This window comes from Triturus cristatus, chromosome 2_2 (assembly GCF_964204655.1).
Source record: "Triturus cristatus chromosome 2_2, aTriCri1.1, whole genome shotgun sequence".
Taxonomy (NCBI): domain Eukaryota; kingdom Metazoa; phylum Chordata; class Amphibia; order Caudata; family Salamandridae; genus Triturus; species Triturus cristatus.
In genome coordinates, this window is record NC_140582.1 from 523,772,112 (window position 1) to 523,792,872 (window position 20,761).

The 20,761-nt window shown below is 42.3% G+C and overlaps 1 protein-coding gene across 5 annotated transcripts in view; it reads left to right on the forward strand.

The window, feature by feature from the left end:
• DCLK2 (doublecortin like kinase 2) overlaps positions 1-20,761 on the forward strand; it is a 378,330-nt gene that overhangs the window by 277,131 nt on the left and 80,438 nt on the right. For all 5 annotated transcript variants that reach the window (XR_014978130.1, XM_085641650.1, XM_085641651.1 and 2 more), the window contains 3 exons: positions 892-964; positions 3,806-3,914; positions 18,620-18,677. Coding sequence is in view for 4 of the 5 variants with exons in the window: in XM_085641650.1 (XP_085497776.1) it covers positions 892-964; positions 3,806-3,914; positions 18,620-18,677 (240 nt within the window). In the remaining variant the exon portion in view is untranslated. The remainder of the gene's footprint in view (positions 1-891; positions 965-3,805; positions 3,915-18,619; positions 18,678-20,761) is intronic.

Sequence of the window (20,761 nt, forward strand, 5' to 3'; positions counted from 1 at the left end):
TTATTCTCACTTTGTTTATATTGAAATGGGCAGTAGCGGCTATCCTAGAAAGAACATTGAGCCCTGGCTGAGGCTTGCCAGCTCAAGCAAACCCTGCCTGATATTCTTTGTTTTGAATTCTGCCCAGCTCCATAAAATAGCCTGGCTGTTAGATGACTCAAAAAGTGCCCCTTCTGTGTTCTGCGTTAGCATAACGCTTAGGCATATGGGCCAGAGTGCAGTCAAGTGGCATCGGCGAAAGGAAGTCCAAGCCTGTCCCACAATACTGAAATCTGCCCTTTTCCCACCTCAAACAGTCACTCAGGGTCTGCATTTTCATCCAGTGACTATTACCAGAAAGGTCTAGCCTCCCACGTGTGTGATGGGTTTGGAGCACTACACTGTTTTGTTACTTGTGAGATGCGATAGGGCGGCCAATAGTTAGTATGTTCTAAACTGTAGAGTAAACCACAGCTAATGAATGTACAACTTCAATCTAATTTTGTTAGAAATTGTGGTCAATAACAAGCAATATACGCACCAAGGTTGTAATTCTTGACTATTCAGAGGTTTACATTAAAAGAGACTGGGTGTCATATACAGCTTAGAGGATGCTCATTTCTTTATGCTTTGTATATTAACAATGGTAAATGGGCAAGAACGGTTTTATATCGAGCAGGCTATGGAAGTCTCTTTTGATTCAAGTCGGAAAATAAAAAGCAATACTAAATGGTAATCGTGTTGAGTGAATGGAATGTCCATCATCTGAACAATTACTGCGAGGAGATGGCTCTGGGATGCAATAGTCTTGTAGGAAATTCCAGAAACATTGCAGGGATCATTATTTTCAGGGCTAAAAGCTGATGATTTTGTCAGAAATTCCTAAAGCCTCATCGCTTGCTTTCTCTGCAGATTTCAGCACACTGTGGTTCCTCATCCAATGTGAATGGAGTGCCTGAGAGAGTGCCATGTCTAAGTCCTGAAGGTAGGTGCAAGACCGACTTCTTGTTTACTTTTTTGGTATTTTATTGTCATTTATGTTAGTATTTGTGTTAATGTCATAGTACAGGTCGAATTGTTTCATCTCGACTATAGGACAAATGCTAGAAGTAGATGGATATGTCAGTGGAAGTGTATAGTCTTTCACAATCCTGCTAAAATTTACTCCCATTAGTCCTCATTCACATAAGGGCCCAGGCATAAGTCTTGCAAACATTGTACACTGGTTAGATGACCTCAAATAAATTCTTCTTCAAATCAAATTCTTGCTAGCTTTAAGCATTTGTTTAATTACTTTTGTTTTTGTAAATCTTGTAGGTCAATTTGATGTACAAAATTGCTTCTTTAGTTCAGTGTACAGAATACCATTACATTTATAGAATGCCGGCACACGTTTTATGACATGCCTTGGTCTCTTTCTCAGAGCAAAATCATGTCTGTTCAAGCCCAATCTCGGGTACTTGGGTGCTGAGGATTATCCATTTCCATTTTCAGGATGTTGATGTCATGTCCTTAGCATTAGAGCATCAGCAAACACTGAGGGTTTGATAACATAGAATCCTTTCTATGGAGTCACAACTACCCTCAGAACATTACTTGTGAAACATACCCACCACTTGAGTCAGTCAAAATCTGTGACAAAACTTGAAAATCTGCATAAACGTGCACATTTCTGTGGGGAAAGGAGTTAAAATCTTTTTAAAAAAAGACAGTGAAAAGTCATATTAAATTTATTGGACCAGTGCCAAAAACAATGTACAATGTGCGACAAACTTCATGTGTTGAATTAATTTTCAGCATTTCTGAATGTTTAGAAAACAAACTAATTGAAGAATATATTGCCTCTCATGTATGCACCCCTCCTTTCTCCTTGTCAAATTCTCCATCTTCCTCTCGCATCTTCTCCCACAAGCAACGCCCAGCTTCCTTTCTGTTGCTTTACTGCCCCCTCACACCTATGCTTTGGCCTTGATTGCGTATTTGGTGCCAGTCATGCTTTCTCACTACTTAGTATGGTGCCTACACATTTCCTTTCTGCTTTAAAGTTCAGAAAGAGATGGGAAATATGTGTGCAAAATATTCAAAATCTTTGAGACAACAAGGAAGCTGTTTTTTCTGCAATAAAATCAATGCCACGTATATGGTCTATTTTCGTCATTGGTCACTGCTTACGCCACAAAGGGGTCTTCTTATACGTATGAGTTTTTGTAAGAGTACAAAACTGCCATTTAAAAAAACTGATTGCTTTCTTCTCTGAACTTCATCCCCTATAAACCGATCACAACTCAAAATATCCCTGAGTATGTGGTTTCTGGAGCAAACTACAGTTCTGAGCTATTTGCCTCCAGTCTGATGCTGTTAATCAAGATGTGTCTCAGTGTATCATCTCTGAAGAAGGCCACGTCCTGGTAATTGACTGAACCACAGGATACTGGAAAATCACTAGACTTTACTTTGTTACAATAAAGGCATCTCCCGTCCTTCTGCACTACCCAAAAATGTGTGAGGAAAAATGTACACGTTCCATTCATTTTATTAACAGCAATCTGTTGGTGCAAACACATTTTTATTACTTCTTAGATTTTGACAAGCCTTATGTTTAGCAAAGGAGAGCTCCCTGTGACTGCGAACGAGATTGATCACAGCTTGATCTACAGTGGCAGAGAAAACTGAGTGTTCACATCAAGACCTGAGAGACAAATCCTTCTTAAAACATAGCTTTGACATTGTTAGTCTGTTTGAAAAACATGACAAACAACTGCAGACCACTCAACCGGAGTATGACGGATATTAAGGTTGTAGGCTAACACTAAGGAGCCTGTATCACTAAGAGCCAAAGTTAGGCATAATTTAATAAGATAAAAGAAAACAGATATGAGTAAGTGTGCTTTTCATGATAAAGCCTCCTTCTGTTAGATTTGCTTCAGGCTTGATATCAATTATTAATTTATTACCCTACAATTGCACTTTGCAGTATTTTACATCTGATTTAATTTTAACTACAGTTGGTCCGTGCTAGAAAGAGGTGCAAGGGTATGCCTGAAGATAATTACTGCAGAAGAGCTACCCTTCTGCAGATCTTGTATGCTTCTGAAAAGTATTTATTGTCCATCTAGTCTAGGGCGATAAATACCCGCAATGGGGCAACATGTCTTTTTTTTTTTTTGTGACGAGATCAGAATGAAGTAATCTGGGATTTGCGAGATTAATTATCTTGGAGCGACAAGTGTCCATTATCTATGTGAACTCCTGAGCGTAAAGACGATAAACCAAAGCCAGACCGGGTGTCAATCTTACAAGGCAGGTAATGGACTTGACTCTGACTATAGTGATCCTACAGCCCAGAGCACCTCCTTGCTCGTTCTCCAGATTGAATAAGTACTATTTAGATCTGTGTTCTCCAAATTGGTGAAGTGGATGTCCTCGACTTCTGGCAGGAAGAATGTTTTATAAGCATTGCGAGCATCACTCAAAGGAGTAAGTTGCTGTCAGACAAAATTGATTCAGGAACATTTGTATAATGTGTGAAACCTTTTAGCTAATAGGTACCTTTTTCAGTTTCAACTATTTATTTTGATGTTGAAGTTTTGTGTCCTCTCTATTTCATAATGTTTTTTAGTGGAATAAACTAAACCCAGAAATGGCATTTGTTAAAGTCCTAAAAACAGTTTTTGTCAGTAATGTTTTTTGTTTTTTTGTAAATGTAAATTTAATTGATCTTCTGCACCGTCCCCTTTGTCCTAATGCTTTTTTTCTGTAAAAGTTCAGTTCTATATTGGGACACCACTGAGTCTTTTTCTGATTGGCTAATCATCTGATTTCCCAGGTGTGAACGGAAACAAGTGCTTCAACGCCTCCATGATTCTTGAGAAATACAAAGTAGGAAAGGTGATTGGTGATGGGAACTTTGCTGTGGTGAAGGAATGCGTCGAACGGTGAGCACTTTTCAACGCCATGCACCCTCTATAACCGATTGTGTGCTGTCCTCGTTTTCTTCAGTTCGTTTACAGACCATGTTGTCCACAGATTGAAGAAGCTATTTTAGAGGTTACACGAAAACCGCGTTAAAAACACCTTTCCTCCGGAGAATAAACAGTTTTCCTGTTTTCTTGTATATTACAGCAAGTGTATTTTTTGCATTATTTACATGCCCTTGGGTGTCACTGCTTAAGATGAGTCGCGTCTCAAGCGTCACTTCGAACACAACTTGTCATTGAAACAATAAGGTTAAACATACTAAAACGTGCACGTGGAAGTGAAGCCCCTTTGGGAGAGGTCTTTCTTTGGACAACAGCCATGTTATAGGATATAGCGCTCCCCGTTTCTGCCAGTAGTTCGAACTTTTCATGCAAGTGTTGAAGTTTGTGGGTGGAATTTTGGCTGGAATCTGCATGGGCACAGCTTGCAGAGTATGGAAAGCATTATCTAGCATTCTGCTCTATTCCCCTAAGAAATGTTTATTAGTTACAGTCTCTGGTAAAATATGTGTTTGGGGTTCACTGCAAAAACGAACGCATATTTTAGGCCTCTGTTTCTTTGTCTTTCTTGTGTTGAACTCTTATCTAGAATAGCACACTATAAAACATCAGCCTTCGGCTCTGAACTTTTCAGAGATACAGTTTGTGTAGGTTTGCAAATAATCCCAGGAAATGGTTTGCTTCATATTTTATCCAAGATGTAATTAAGATAGCGTGCCTTTCTACATTTTAGGCTGCCAGATTGTAACTATGACAACAGAGCTGTTCCAGCTGCATACCTAGAGCATGTGGCTTGCATTGCAGTGTTAACCTCTGGTTTGCATTTCTGTCCAAAACTAATTTTTGAGCTGTGTATTGGTTCAGTGAGATCAGACCTTAAGGTTACCGTGGTATTTAATTGAACTTAAATTCCAGGTCTTCGTCTAACACCAGATAACCCTCAACGTGCCCACTAAAGATCACAATCGTAGTGTGAATTCAGTTCTCAAGGGGCTCATTTGAGAGTGACCAGTAGCCATGAAAGAATGGCCAAGGAGTGGTTCCACGGGTGTAGGCTTTTCTGTAACGGGACATAAAAGGCTGGTGGAAAATGTAACATTTAGGACTTGCCTGACTTTCTCGCCGCACATTCCATCACAATTTTACAGGCCTACAGAACACCTGCTGTGCAATGTACGGTAACAACTGCAGCTATGATATGAGTTTGTATTGAGTTTTCGTATTAAAAAAGGGGACAAACCCATTTCCAGTTGCTTTCACTTCCAGTTTATTGTTACCACCAACCAGGCTGGCATGAACGCACAGTTGTGTGCGCAATGGAGGTACCAGCTCAAGTACCTACCATTCCTCCTGTCACTTGGAACATTCATTCTAGTGTTCTCAGCATGATGCAGTGCCTTTCTAAAGCTAAATCGAAGCACAATGCAGCCCCCCTTAGAAGGAAACAAAAACATAACAATTAAACCAAAATGCTAAAAACTAGAAAAGTCATCATGGCATCTGATACAAGTTAACGACTATTGTTGGTAATGAGCATCTTTGGAACACCCTCGTATGTGAACGCATCTTTTAGAAACTCCAGAGCAGCCTTGGTAGTAACAGAGCTCACGCAAAATGCTCTCGCCCACTTGGTACTATAGACCACGAGGAAAAAAAGACATCTTTTCCGTTGTTACAACTAAACAAAAGGTCTAAATATGTCAAGACCTAATTTTCTCCAGGGGTCTACAGTTTAGATTTGTCACTGCGTGCACACTGCAAGCAATCCCTCACAACCACTTCAATGTATTTATCCACACGGGGCAATCCATGTGACTCTCACGGTTGTATGACATTACAACGCATTCTTTTACACCCATGCCGTTGCAATGCAGTTTTTTACCCGGACTTGTTGTCGGGGTGCGCTGGAGTTTGGAATAGTATAATTTACAATTCCAACTCCAGTCTCTGCAACAGTAGGGAAGGTGTGGGAGTTAAACCCAACACCTTATACCCCCTACAGCAAGCCATTTCCGTTGTAATGGCATGCTGGATAAAAGCATGCGTTGTAATGCATGCGTTGTAACAGTTGTTTCCAGTCTCTCACCCTCCTCTTGATGAGATTTCCACCTTGGTGCCCTTCATGAGCTACATTTACAATTTTGCCCCCAATCCTCAAATGAGGTAAAAGGCGATCACAATGATGTAATTTTCCTTCCATAATAGTTAATCCATTCTTAATCTTCCAGAAATCCTTACCCTCCCTAGACATCTCAAACATCAGGCCACCCTTCAACCATATAGGTCAATACATTAGTCCGTAACACATACTCCCCTGCCTCCATTTCCAGTTCTTCAGCACCGATTCCTTGATCCACATTACACAGTCACTTGGCTCTAACTATACCAATTTCTCCAGAGGTAACCTAGACGTATGGTCAGCGGCTGTGTTCTTGGCCCCCGGAAGATAGTCCACCTTAAAAATGAACTCCATGACTCGCCTCTTAATCCTAGGTGTAGTGGTTTCGGTGCCCTTGCAGGTGAAAATCTGTGTCTGTGTCTTGTGATGGGTCTTTACAACAAATGATAGACCCCATAGAAAAAACTTGAAATACTATATAGTCCACATACATGCGAGGGCTTCCCGCTCCACCACCGAGTACCTCTTTTCAGCCCCTTTACAAGAACGTGAGGCAAAAGCTATTACTCTCTCTTTATCATCCTTAATTGTGGTTACAGCTGCCCTTAAACCACTCACAGGCATCAGCGGTTAAGCTGGTCTTCCTAGTGACATCAAAATGTCCCAAAGTGGGCATTTTACCAATGTCTGTCTTTATCCTGTAAAACACTGCCTGCTCAGACCAACTAAAATGGACACCCTTCCTTATTAAAAATTCTAAGGGTAACACACATGCTAAATTTTGTGCAAATTTAGAGTAATGCTCCACGAGTCCCAAAAAATACTTCCCTTGATCCTTATTAGTGAGAGGAGGAGCACTGACAATTGATTCAGTTAAATCTAATTTGGGGCTTACACCTTCATCGGAAAATAGTGTTACCTAAATATGACACTGTACCAACCCTGAATCTACATTTCTCGATCTTAACTGTTAAACCATTGTCTTTTAGTCTAGTCAGAACCTGTCCTAACGTAGCATCATGACTATCTCGGTTTTTCCCATAAGCAAGAATGTCACACTGAAAAAACAAGATGTTACTAATGTTCTTCAGAGCAGTTTTCATAAGCCTTTAAAAAAAGAGCAGCAGCAAATGCTAGCCCAAAAGGCTGGTGAACTGAAACTTACCCAGACTTGTAACAGTTGATGTAAGAGGCCGGGAATGTTTATGAAATGGCACCTGGTAATAAGCTGCTAAGTGATCCATTGCACTACAATTTTGCACTATTCAGTACTGTCTCTGCTATATTTGGCAAATGTTGCCTGTCAACCCAAATGCAATTTTTCAAGTGTCTGAGATTGACAGATATCCTGATCTTAGATCCATCGTCCTTAGGCACTAAAACCACTGGTACGAACCAGCCCGACTCCACAATTTCTTCAATTGCACCTAATCTTTCAGAGGGTTTAACATGAGGTTGGGTACTTTCCTATGCTCAAATTCCTTTAATATACCCAGTTGATCACTGAAAACTTCAGTAAACTCCTCAACTACATCCTCAATTTCCCCAACATTAGCTACCAATAAAACTTGGTCAGTAGAGTTAAGCTTGAAGGTGATACCTAGATCTCTATGGTGACGCCAACCTTGAAAGTTATCTCCACGTTTCACCACATACATTTTTCCAACAGTTTCTCTACCTTTGAAATGTATGGACATAACAGTGTAACCAATCAAATCAATTTTGATACCACCATAGCCTCCAAGATTGATTTCTGTGGGAAGTAAAACTATGTTTTCATTGCCCAAAATGATTTCCCAATTCTTGTCCCAATAAGTATATAGGGGTAACCGGAGTCAACCAAAACAGTTCTATTCTTCCTTACAATATCAGCTTCACATTGCAACATAATTAAGCAACCACCATCAACCTAATCACTCACTTTATCCCATATTCATACCAGCTGTCACCTGTAAGATAGTTTTTGGCTAACATTAAAGGTGTCGACAACGAATGTATTCCCGCAGGGAATCACAACGCGGTCGTTACAACGACCGCGTTGTGATTCCGCATACCATTACTCCGCAAGTCGGAGCAACTTGCGGAGGGGGGGCGCTGGATGTTGGAATAGTATAATTTACTATTCCAACTCCAGTCTGTGCGGACACTAGGGAAGGTGTTGGATTTTAAATCCAACACCTCACCCCCCCCCTCCACCTCCCTCCGCAAGTCGTTGTTCCGAGTTGCGGAGTAATGGTATGCGAAATCACAACGTGGTTGTTGTAACGACTGCGTTGTGATTCCCTGCCTTTAAAAAGTTTCGGGATAAACGTTGTTTACTGTCTACAACATAGTTACCTTTGGTTTCTACAAACTCATGCTAAATGTCCTTTTTTACCACAATTCCTGCAGGAAAGGTTTCTACCATAACAAGTAGGACTGTTAGAAACGTGTGCTGGATAGCTACCTCCACAAACCAGCACTCGATCAAATTTGCTTGATGTATTATCCTGCATTTCCTTGACCCAGCGAGAGGTGTGTTCCATTCCTTCTACAATGTCAATGGCATCAGTTAAGGAAGAATTTTTAGATACGTTTCTTTTGGACTGTAGGACTGTTGGTACAATGTACCAGTAGATCTCTGATGAAAGAGTCTATTCAGTCACCAAAGTCAGAAGTGTGTACCCATCTTTTTAGAGATGCAACTTAAGTTTCTACCTTTTCATCTTTCCCTTGTGTTCTAGTGAAAAAATGTATGCCTTTCCATAACTGTATTGATGCGTAGACCAAAATCATTTTGTAACATAGCTACTGACATTTTGTACATATCTCTGGGTTCCCCTTCTCCACTACCTATGTCCAGTACAACCAAACTCTTAGAAGTATTACGACCTTCAGTCCCAAGATTGTGAAGTAAGACTGCCTGTTTTCTTCTTGGGTTTCGTCCATCCTGTCTATTAAAGAAGAGTCCAACAATGTATTCCAATTCTTCCACAATAAAATGGGTTATCCTACTTCAGGCAGAAAATTTCGGCGGTTGGAACATGTTTGTAGTTGCCATGTTTAGCTTTAGTCCTTGCCAAAATAAATAACTAAAATAATTGGCTAAAATATTAATTTAAGATAAAGGCAATATAACTAGATAAAGTAACTATAAAAAAAATCTGAGTCCACCTTGGGTGTCGTATGACAAATCTCCTCCTACATGAAATAACTCTCCAGATAAGGTCAATAAAACATTGTCATTAGATTCCAAGAGTTGTCATGTCTGGCTATTGTCAAAGTTAAATGTCCACAACCCAAAAAAAAATGTTCATGCCTGCCATCACCAAAGGTAATCGTAATCAAATAAACAAGCATTTGCAGTGCAATCGATCTCGCCTTTGGGACCTTATAAGTGTTTAGCCAGAGCTATTGGCTCTGCTAATGCACAAGTGTGGTCAGCTGTCCTACGTGACCCTCAATGTGTAATCCTAGGAAAATCAGGTTCTCGTCCTGTGCCTCGTTCCTCGTTCTTGTCAAACAATGGGTGTTTTTGGAGACTGTACGGATGCATTCACCTATAGACAGACATACAACGGAATAGACTCAGTACAGATAGAGGGAAGTTTATATAGGTGTTTGTATGGCGCTGCGTGCCGCGTAAATATTGCTTCAGGCGCCAGGATCAAAGTCAAATAAAGAAAGGTGTTCAGGTAGTGGGTTTGACAGGGATAAAGAGAGAGGAGTGGAAAAGACAGACGAAAGTAATACGAAAACATGGGATGGCCTCAGGCAAGGAGTGGTAACGTGACTCGTGGTAACAACATAGGGGAAGATATACTATAAAACAACATAGGAGAGAAAATGGTGGGAAACAAGGGCTTGTGAAAGGAAGAGAGCAAAGAAAGGGAGGGAGGACTACGGCTGAGAGTGAGTGAAAGATGGAGAAGCAAGAAGGAGCAACAAAGAGCAGAAAAAACAGCGAATAAACACTGCAAGAAAAAGTGTTAATACGGAGTATGCAGGATAAGACAGTGGGGGCTGGTGGGGGGCGGGTTGGGATGCGGGACAAAAGAGTATCCGACAAAAAGAGAAATAATAGAAAGGGATGAGAGCTCCAGTGTTGAGATGTCGAAGGATGTCCTCACACACTTTGGGGGGGGGTGAGGGTTGCTGCCACCTACTACCTGCAGTGCACTTGAGAGTGGCGTGGGTACGCTGGTTGCTGGCACACACAGGCGAGACTCTGACACATTCTGCACGAGTAAGTGATCTTACAACCGGCGTCTGGTAACGCATGTTACACAGGTTTCCTTTGCGGTCCAGGGAAATGGTTAATACGTTTCCAGAGACGCCTGCCATGCAGTCAGGTGGTTTTTCTGCTGCCCAGAACTATAATGATCACTTCCCTCTGATGCTTGTAGGGGCACCCCCACCCCATCTTCTTCTCCCCCCCCCCCCCGAATTCACAATAATAAAGTGGGTGGGGTTTAATGTACAGTGGCGCTGTACCTCAATTTGAAGAATTTTTGTATGCAATAATTTTAACTGTTTGTATCGTAGTGATTTAGTATGTTGACCCCACTACCGAAACGATTGGATTGTACTACCTGATAAGTTAGTGCTGCCAATAAAAATACACGCAAAAGACACACAGATGATGGATGGATGGAATGCAGAGCTCCTACAGACCAGGGGACTCCACGATGCAGGGGTGGGTGAGGGAAAGACCAGAAAGTGACGTTTGGGGGAGTTGCGACTAAAGGGGCAGTGCACTGGGGGAAACACAGAGCAGTTCATGGGTGATTAGGCACTGGATCACGAATGTGTATTGCGGGAGCCATGATTGGTGTGGTAAATCCTCGCTTCTCCGCCCCCTAAGCTTTGCTTAACAGTAATATCCACTGAGGGAACATGACAACTCCACTCGTCTAAGTGCAGTGTGAGCAAGAAATAAATGCGCCCGACCAAAAGTGAAAGCGCCACTATTATTAAATAAATAAAGGTGCCCTGTGAAAAGTGAAAGTGGCGTTATTACTGTATAAATAAAGGCACCGGGCCAAAAGTGAAAGCGGCGGTATTACTACATAAGTAAAGGCGCCGTGCCAAAAGGGAATGAGGCTGTATTATTATATAAATAAAGGTGCCCGGCAAAAAGTGAAAGTGGCGGTGAATGTTGCAAGAAAGAATGTTGTGCCTGCAGTATGAAAAGCTCATTAAACAAAGTAGTACTTACGGACTAAATAACACGTACCATGTAACAACCGAAGTAAAGGGACCAGTAGCCATGGGAGGTTACAAATGGAGAAAAGGTGGTACTAAGGAGGGACTAACAAACCGATTACTGAATCGGAAGCTTGCATTTACGAAGGATTAAGACAGAAGCCAATGACAAATATGGGCGAAGAGTGGGTGGGGCTTCTCTCCCATACTCTACTACAGCAGATCGCCAGAGCAGCGCATGCGCGCTGACTCAGGCTCGACCTAACCAGTACCTTGTTAGTTTCCTGAACACACAGAGGATAGTCTCTCAAAGAGAGAGAGGACCCATTGGGAAATGTAGAGCTTAAAAGAGATCCACCATCATTATTGAAACCAGGAGGATCCCAGCATTTTGTCGAGTGATCCCGTAGTGCGTCACATTGCGTCTGACATAGTGACACTGTTTATGCTCCAGGAAAATGCTCGCGCTTGGTGAAGGAGATGAGTGAGCGCTGATGCAGCCCAACCTAAGCCGTAAAGATGAAAATCCTCTTACTGCTTACCATACTACATTTTCCACATCAGGAGGTGAAGCAATATTGTTCCAAATGTTATTTCCACTGCAGGGTACCAATCTTGAAGTCCTCCATTGTAGATCGTAACATGGATTCTTGATTAATGTGGTTGGCTGAAACAGCTAGTCAGCATTGAGGTCCCATATTGAAAAGGACTCAAATCCAGTTCCTTGTACTTTCAATTTATTGTTCCACCAACTGGGCAGGCATGAATGCACCATTGTGTGTGCAGTGGAGGTACCAACTGAACTGCCTTTTGTCACGCTTTCTAGTGTTCTCAGGATGACATTGTGCCATTCTAAAGCTAAATAAAAACACAACTGTCTAAGCAGTCCTGCTAAAAGTGTACCCGCACACTGACCTATTCATTCTCAAAATGTATTCTGTGTCTGAATCAGCAGTTTTGTTTAACAAAAGCTACACTCCTTGCAAGAAACACTAGCCCCAAAAGAGGGGGTGCAGTAATGTGAGGCTGGTGATGGACATGTTGTTCCCTAAAATAACCATGATCTATGTGTTAGTACTGGTAGTGAAGCAGTACTATATGAAGCCGAGCAAAAGGTATAAAATAAAATGAATGAAAACGTCAGTATCTGCATAAAAGAAGTGTAAATTCACGAACCACCTACAGGTTTGTAAGGTGCGCACAGCAAACTGTACTCCAACTTTGGTTAGAAAGGTTTGTTGAAACAGGAAGAATATAACTTCACATCTAGTTTCATTGCTGATCCACGACTATGTCCTGACAGGCGTCAGTTTAGTTGACTTTGCACATCCACTCCCTAGCCAATGGCCTGTGCACACTCCCCCAATGAGAAGGCACAACACACATATTTCAGGGAGAGGAATATTAAGGGATTGGTTGGAATGTCCGTACTGAGTGAACCTGGTCTTAGAGGTGTAAGGTGCAGCATGGGGGCTCTTTATTTGAATATGCAAAACACCAACCTAACTGCAACCATTGCAGCTAACCGACAGGGATGGGGAGCGTAGGACCCTTTCTAGGTCACGTGTTCAAGAATAGTGGCATTTTACCTGCAATTGTTGTTGAATTTCAAGTCTTACATTTTGTCCGTCGGACCTATGACGGGCATTATTACATTTTGTACTGAAATTGATATAGATATTCAGTAGATGTCATTGTAGTGGTTATCTGTAGAACGGAGGATGCTCATTAATCACTCAGTGAGAGTGAAACATTCAAAATAGTTAATATTTTTGTGTCTGGAACCTATATATTAGTATTACAAAGTGCTATAAGTATAATTTCATTTACTTCAGCGCTTCTTGACAATTCATGTTCCACAAAGCCCATCTCCTAATTTCTCTTTCCCGGAACAGTTACATGGGGCTTGATCAGTTTGTCCATAGTTCACATTTTGTGACCGGAGGACATTTTGCAGTGCCCTGTAAACAGCCCTCTTCATCCATTGGCCTCTTGAGCTATTTTTTGCTTTTGTTCACCATAACCTACAGCATGGAGAAATGGGTTAGTCCACCTCAACAGTTGGGTCCCTTGCACTGTGAGTAACTGCATATTGCCTGATTACATGCACTTCTGCCTAAAAAGAGGCGCACTTCATGACGCAGTTGGTGGCGAATACTATACTTTGCCATTCTTATTTTTTAATTTCCATTCTATATCTTTTTTTATTTTTTTTCTTCCCCTTGTGTGTTTAAACTATTGCTGCAGATTACAGTAATACCTTTTTTTTTGCTCCAATAACCAATATATTTTCCTGTGCTGTGATACTAAACACAGTTTGTAGAACTGCCTGAAGTACGCATTCTTGCTGGGGTTCAGTCTTGCTGCTCTATTAATGTGAGCTCCCGGTTATTCCTTGCTCTGTGAGCCATGTTAATAAGAGCGCAAGGTAGGCCATCCAAAGGCAAGGCTGGGTCATCGCCGTAATCCTCATGGTCTAAAACAGAAAATGCCATTCTAGGTAAATTTCAGAATTGCTGCCCACGAAATGGAGATCCCCCTCCTCCCATCGCACTTATTTTGTGGCTGCTTTATAGTAGCTTGTGAGCTTTCTCCTTCTGTTCTGCTGTTACACTGATTCACTGTGTCCCAGCCATCTAAGTCGGACCAGATTGTAACCCATTCCACCGTATACAGAAAAATACTAGGTAAACTTTTGCTAAAGAAAATATCTTTAATACTTGGGCATAAGCAATCACCGGGATGTAGCTCTGATACTCGGATAACTATGGCTGGTAGTCTCTAAAGTACAGGACGCAGCATCAAGATGACGGTCCCTCTGGCTGTTTGACGCGCAGAGTGACCGACATCGAGATGGTCATTCTTCTTAGGCGGTTAAATGGCCGCTTCTCAATACCTTTGACAAGATCATTTCTCGAATCTGTGCATGCGCTACTAACCAAGCTTATATGGGTGTCTTTTGAGACACACTGACGTTGCCGTATGATAGGGTAGGATTCTAGATCGCACATATGGAGCAGTATTATTGGGGTGTGCAGGTGCAGTATGCCCGCTATTGCTATAATTGCCAAAAAAGGACAGATGAAGGGAGGAATACTGAACAGATCAAACATTCACCCCTAGTCACAGATCTGGGTTAAATCAGCCCTGCCAAGTGCCAACCATTAGGTGTTAGACTGACGCATTTTAATGTGGTGATCCGCATCACCGCATTAAAATGCGTTAATCACTCATTTTGACCACCTGCGTGCTGAGGGTCAAGCAAGTAAGTGGCAGCAACAGTGGGAACTGCATTTGCAGTCGCGAGGCATCCAAGTGGTAAATGAGGGCTGGGGCAGGTGTGACGGGAGCACAGCGAGCTCCTGTGACAGGGCGGCTTCAGAATGACTGGAGCAGAACTCTGGAGTCAACCCCTGGAGCCGCACTCTGCCGCCGCATAAGCAGCCTGAAACATTGGCAGCCATGCACACACCTTGCGGCATGATCATGTTGTTACACTTTGAGGGCATGCAGCGGCATAATGTCGCACATTTGTGTTTGAAGTTCTCAACTTCAAAGTGCAGGGGTCATGGAGCACGGCAATCATCAGCATCCCCGGGCTTCTAAATTGGAGTCATCTGAGTTTGGCTCCATTTCAAACATGGCTGTTTAAGAATCCGTTCTTGAGCCAGGCCCCACTCAGACTCCCAAATCTGAATTCACTTGGCCCATTTGATCGTGGCAGTGAATGCCCAGTGGACCACTGACTTTGTGACACTCACGACGTGACGTGTTTCATGTACTATCGTGGCAGGCCCCGCCTCCTTAGCGCCAGCGTTGGCTACCTGGTATCGGGCTCCCAGCTGTGGGGAGAAACTTATGAGAGGGTACGGTCGGAGTCAGATGCTGCTAGGCATTCCGCCACTGTCGAGAAGCCAGATCATTCGCAGAGCTGTGACGTAAATCGGCAATCGGATTCCTGATTTCATAATCCTTGGAGAGCACTACTATGCCTGTAAACTTTTTAAGACAAAACTGAGTGTGAAAGTTGCGCTCGCCGTTTTTAAGCACTGGTGGTTACCATGGTGAACATTCTAGAACATCGGTGCTCTGTCTTTAGTTGGAATAATAAAGCCTAAATAAGCCTGTACATCTTGTGCATACCCCTGGGGGTGCTTTACGTGGCTTATCTTGGAGGCACTGAGGAGCAAAATTACCCATAATGTTCAGGAATTATGATGTTAGATGAAGCGGGTAAATATAACCGAGCCTCTCATAAACATCACAGAAAAAAAGAAGTTATATTTACAACTGCAGAGGAAAATATCAGGAGTAGTATTAAGGCACCCGAGGGTTCTTCTGAGAAAATACTTTGAAGTTTATCTTTGTCCGTTTTCTATATTTGCAATTATTAGGTGAGAAAGTACTGATTGCTTTCCTAATGTACTTCTGTAAATAATCTTGTATTCCATTTCTGGTTGTCTGTGGTATATAGACGAAACTGCGCCAGGACCCTCCCGAGGGAGCGTTTCTTTACCCTTGAGGCCAGTCAGAGTTCAAGTTTAATATCATAGTGTTTTACTCTTCGTTCAAGTTACAAGAGCACTTTCGTTTCTGGTGCTTTGCAGAAGTTGGAAGGTCTCCTTGCAGTTTCTGGTTGCTCAAATGGGACACATTTCTGATATTTATGTTTTTCCTGGGCTGCTTGATTGATTTTGCTCATAATCGCTGAATATCACTCATAATTTCACTGAAATTATGAAAATGTCACACACAAACTATCTGAAACCTTGGCAGCTTTGTAAATCCATCTTTTTTTTGCATGCCACGCCTTTCCAGTTTAGACCCAGCCATATGCAAATCAGTCCTGACCCTGCTACCCATGGAAACAGTTCAGCCTGAACTGCCAGGCCAGATCCTACCTGGACCAGAAACGAGCATCCTGGGGCTGGTTTTGGGGTATCACCCCCTCATCAGCCAGGCTCGCTTGAATCTGGTGGCGTAGCGAGCACAGGACGCACGTCTGGGCATACCCATCCCACACGGGGTGACAAATGCTAAAAAAGAACATATGACTGCCGAAATGCTGAACATCATTTGTGTGTCTTTTACTCTTGGTATAAAACGGCAGTTGAGGTGGATGTGGCACCCTCCATCCACTATCCTCTGAACCAAACCCTGATGGAGGTGAATGCAGTCAAATGCACAGGCTGGAGATGGCTTCTACTGGCTGTAAGTGCTGGTCCCGATGCATTGTGCTTGCTAAAAGTGCCTCTTGTGAGCAACCCACACTTATAGGTCAAAATGGAAGAAAAAGGGCAGTTACATTAGCACGCCTGTGACTATCCACTCTTGGGGATTTGTAGCCAGGAGGAACGTTCCTGGTCTTATCCCAGTTAAAGGAATTATGTGACAGTACCCCATCTAATAACTGTATTTATTTCAGCATTCGGCATACATTCCATAAGTGTTGTCCCGCATTTCTGAATGGCAGGAGGTACAAAAATGTCCTCTCGCAGCTTATTATAACTGACTCGCTTCACCGTGCTCTATTCTGTCTAAACGATATTGTCGCCATACTCAATACAAAGGTAGAAAGTACAAGATGTCATTGGACTGCAGACTCAGGGTAGATGCTGTTGGATGAGCAGTGACGCCATTGTTGCCAGACGAAAGCCCTTTCCCCAAAGAGCAGATGCAGATTGCTGCACTATAAATGTCTCCATAAGTTGTACCATTCTCCAGTAAGGCTCCTGTCCAGGGGATTATCGAAGGACTCAGACTGCTCTCGATTCCACCACCCACAGACTGACTTCTTACATCTGGCATGGACATGCTCATGTGGTTGTTGAGCTTTTTGTTTCTTTGTATTTATTCTCCATAACCTCTTTTGTTATACATTTCTTTAATTCTTGTTTTCACTCACATAAGTGAAAACTTCTCGCATTATACATTTGAGATCGCGTTTATTGCCAGAATCCATGTATTTCCTTGATTTGCATTAGAGTATTTTTAGGAGTAATTCACCTTTCTGACATTCTTTTCCGTCTGTGCGGATTATTCCATAAACTTTATTTGCCTCAATAGAGTACCATAGGGCTAACGATGTCCTCAAACCCACCCTGAAAATAACGATCCTTTCCCCCAGACGGCCAAGATGTATGTGAACCTGCAAAAGTAGTCAGAATCCGAAACTGACAATTCTCAAAGGGACATTCAGGTTCTGGGTAGGTTTTTTGGTGGTTGTTGCAAGAATAGCTAAAGTAGAGAATGAAAACAATGTGACAAGTGGCAAGCATCCTCGGTTATGTTAGTGACTGAGGGCTCTCAACTGTCCCAGTAAGATGGTGGAGAGCGTGATACGTGATCATCACCCCTCCTGGAGTAGTTGGTGCAGCTCCTTCCCACGCCATAGCATCACTGTGCTGATAGCGAGTGAGGCAAGGCAGTCGAAGGGCCCACGCCAATGCCACCATGAACCGTGGCATTACTGAGGAACCCAGATTAAATGTAAAGCTCAATTCCATGCCCTTTTCCAAACTCCCATGCTCTTACCACCTCTCCTAGCCTGTACTTGGTGAAGACTGCAGCAGGTCAGCTGTGCCCCTACGCATCCCCCATTATTCACACTTCATCTGGTGTGTGCTGTTTTTATGTAAAGACGGCGTCTTGGAGGTGGTGAGTGAATCCAGTGTAGGTACAGAGGTATACAGAAACCCAGGTAGAATTAGTGGGGGTCACTGAGAAGGGGGTATGCCTTGGCTATCAAAAGAGGTCCATAATGGAACATTTAAACAGCGGTGTGGAGCCATGGCTGCATGTGACCGTCCGTGCCGCATACAGCCTTTTCAGCTGTAAGAAGTAACACTACTTCAATTACAGTGAGAGACTGCGGTGAAGTTGTCATTCTTTCTGGTATCTGTTTTAAATGCATTCTATTTGCACCCTGGAAAGGCAAGTAAACTCTTAAGATCTACACGGCAATGGTCGTCCGGATGCAAGTGGAGAAGTGCTGGAGGTGTCTGACTAAAAAGAGAAGTAACCAGTGTTAATTGGCGTATTTGCACTGACTAGTAATAAAAAAAAAAACCTTTTCTTACTCGTATCTTTGTTATAATTTTGATTTCTGACGCCAGCCTGTTTAGAGGGACGTTTACACTAGAGTCAGATTGGCTTTCTGCACTTTGAATGTCTTGGTCATAACAACATGGGGTGAAGTGACTGTAGAATCTTTCTCTGTTGAGCAGATCTATGCATGTGCAGTTGAGTGTTTGCACTAATTGCAACTCTTTTGAGGTGTTGGTATTTGCTGTAATATGTACCTATAACCTTTGTTGCGCCTGTTGAGTGAAAGTATTGATGAGAATCTTTCTGTTTTTAGAGCCACTGGAAAAGAGTTTGCACTGAAAATAATTGACAAAGCAAAATGTTGTGGAAAGGTAAGGTATGATAAGGAGATGTCATCTGATTACAAAGTTTTTGCTGTTTGTATGTAACTTCTTTTTAGTTTAAGCTGTTTGCGGGTGTTAATCCAAGCATGAAACCCATGGTTCATTGTAACCCCTGCACTCTAAGAGGTGCTGCTCATCCAGTAATATATCACGTTTGCTTACATGGAACTAACACAACCTGGGCCAACAACACATGTTTTCACTCTATCGAGGTGGTGGGAGTCCGGGTGAGTTTTTAGCTCTTTTCTAGAGGCTGACTATGATGTGTCATCCACGGATGATATTTTCACACTCGCTGCAGTGGGTAAATGCATGCAGCCAGTCACGCACATTTAAGGCTCTACGATAGATTCACAATTTGTTAATGCGGTATTTCACTACTTTCATTTATCATTTTGGACACGGAGGTGATCATGCTGACCAAAATATTTGACAGTGAGGCTGACTACAGCGCCAGCAAAGTCAGTCAACGTTTGCAACATTTGAGTCCAACAAATGGTCAACAGGCCACAATGTTAAACAAAGTAGATCCACGTGGACATCCAGCTTTTCTCAGACATTGTAATTTTATTTCTTTTGTATCACTGTAAATAAGTGTAACAAATGGCAAGTTTTAATATCTATTTTAAGACTGGAGAGTAGCCATTTTCTTAGAGGACCACATTTTGATAAATTAGAAAGAGAAGTGCATACAATTTGCCCAGGTTGCCACAGTTTTGTTATGTGAGACAGCCAAGATTATTATTTGATTTCCATCTACACATGGATGCTAATAAGGGGTAGCGAGGGGTTGCATTTGCTGCTACTATCATGCCCATTACTATTACTTAGCACATCTTTTTTAACTCTTGGTCACAAGGGTCAAAAAGGCAGTAGTAGACAAATTAAGTAAACTAAGTTCCTAAGAGCCCTGTTCACTTTCTTTAACTTCTGTCCCTGCTTTTCCCTTAGCCACTCATTAACAAATAGAAGTAGCTATCAGAGAATTGAACATGTGCTTCTTCACTACATTCAGCGGAGAACTGTGACATATTTTGAGTTTTAGTAGGATTCTTATTGCAGTATTGTGGATGCTCTAAATGCATGAGATGGCATAGCTAATATGGTCCTGTAAACGCTCACCCATAATCCTTTATTATGCAGGCTCCCTAACAGTGTCCTCAGTGAACATGTTGCTGCCATTTTAGCTTACTGTGCCCATAGCTCTGAGCCCTTTCCTTCTCATTAGAAGTGACCCCATCCTATTTTATATTGATATTCCTCAATTTTTTAAGTGGATTGCTGGCTGAGTGCCTGTGTCTGAATCAGGATGACCTGACGGTGCAGACCTGAATGTGGATCAGGAAAAACAAATGGTATAATCCCAGAGATGAGTGCTACAGGCATTGCACACAAGACCTAGGATTCATAATTCTCCCCAGTTCTCCCTTCAAAACATTCTACAGCATCCTTGAAGATGAACAACATGGCCTCTACTTCAAGATCAAACACGTTCTCCATGATAAGCCTTGGTATAGCTGTAGTCTTCCCACCATTTTAAGATAAAGCAAAGTACTGCATTTACGTGAGGTGATCCTATATCATACTAGAAATAGCAAAAGGACAAACCACTGGAGAGATTGATGGGGATGTTATCCTGCTTGTATACTTGTGGGCTTAACTAACCTTTTTTAGGCTATACATTGGAATAGACTATAGTGTGCTTGAATGTCAATATGGGTCAAATGGATTTCATATTTGTCAAAGGAGTTGCATTCATCCTGATAGGTGAGCCTGCCTTGCTAACATCTCGGACTGCTGTGTCCGTAGCACTGGTCGAAACCCCCTCAGCAGCAGATTGAACAAGATGGCTAAAACTATTGTAAAAGAGTCTTCTTCCTTGAAATGAAACAGACTCCTCTGAAGCGGTGATGGATGCCTGTTTATTAGGTACCACAGTTACAGAGACCTCATCAACCAGCAAGCCAGATGCCACTGACACTCACTCAGAAGTCTACATTTCAACCTGGCAACCACCCGCATTCTGATTTATAACATCATCACTAAAAAAACCAACGCTGCCCAATCAAAGA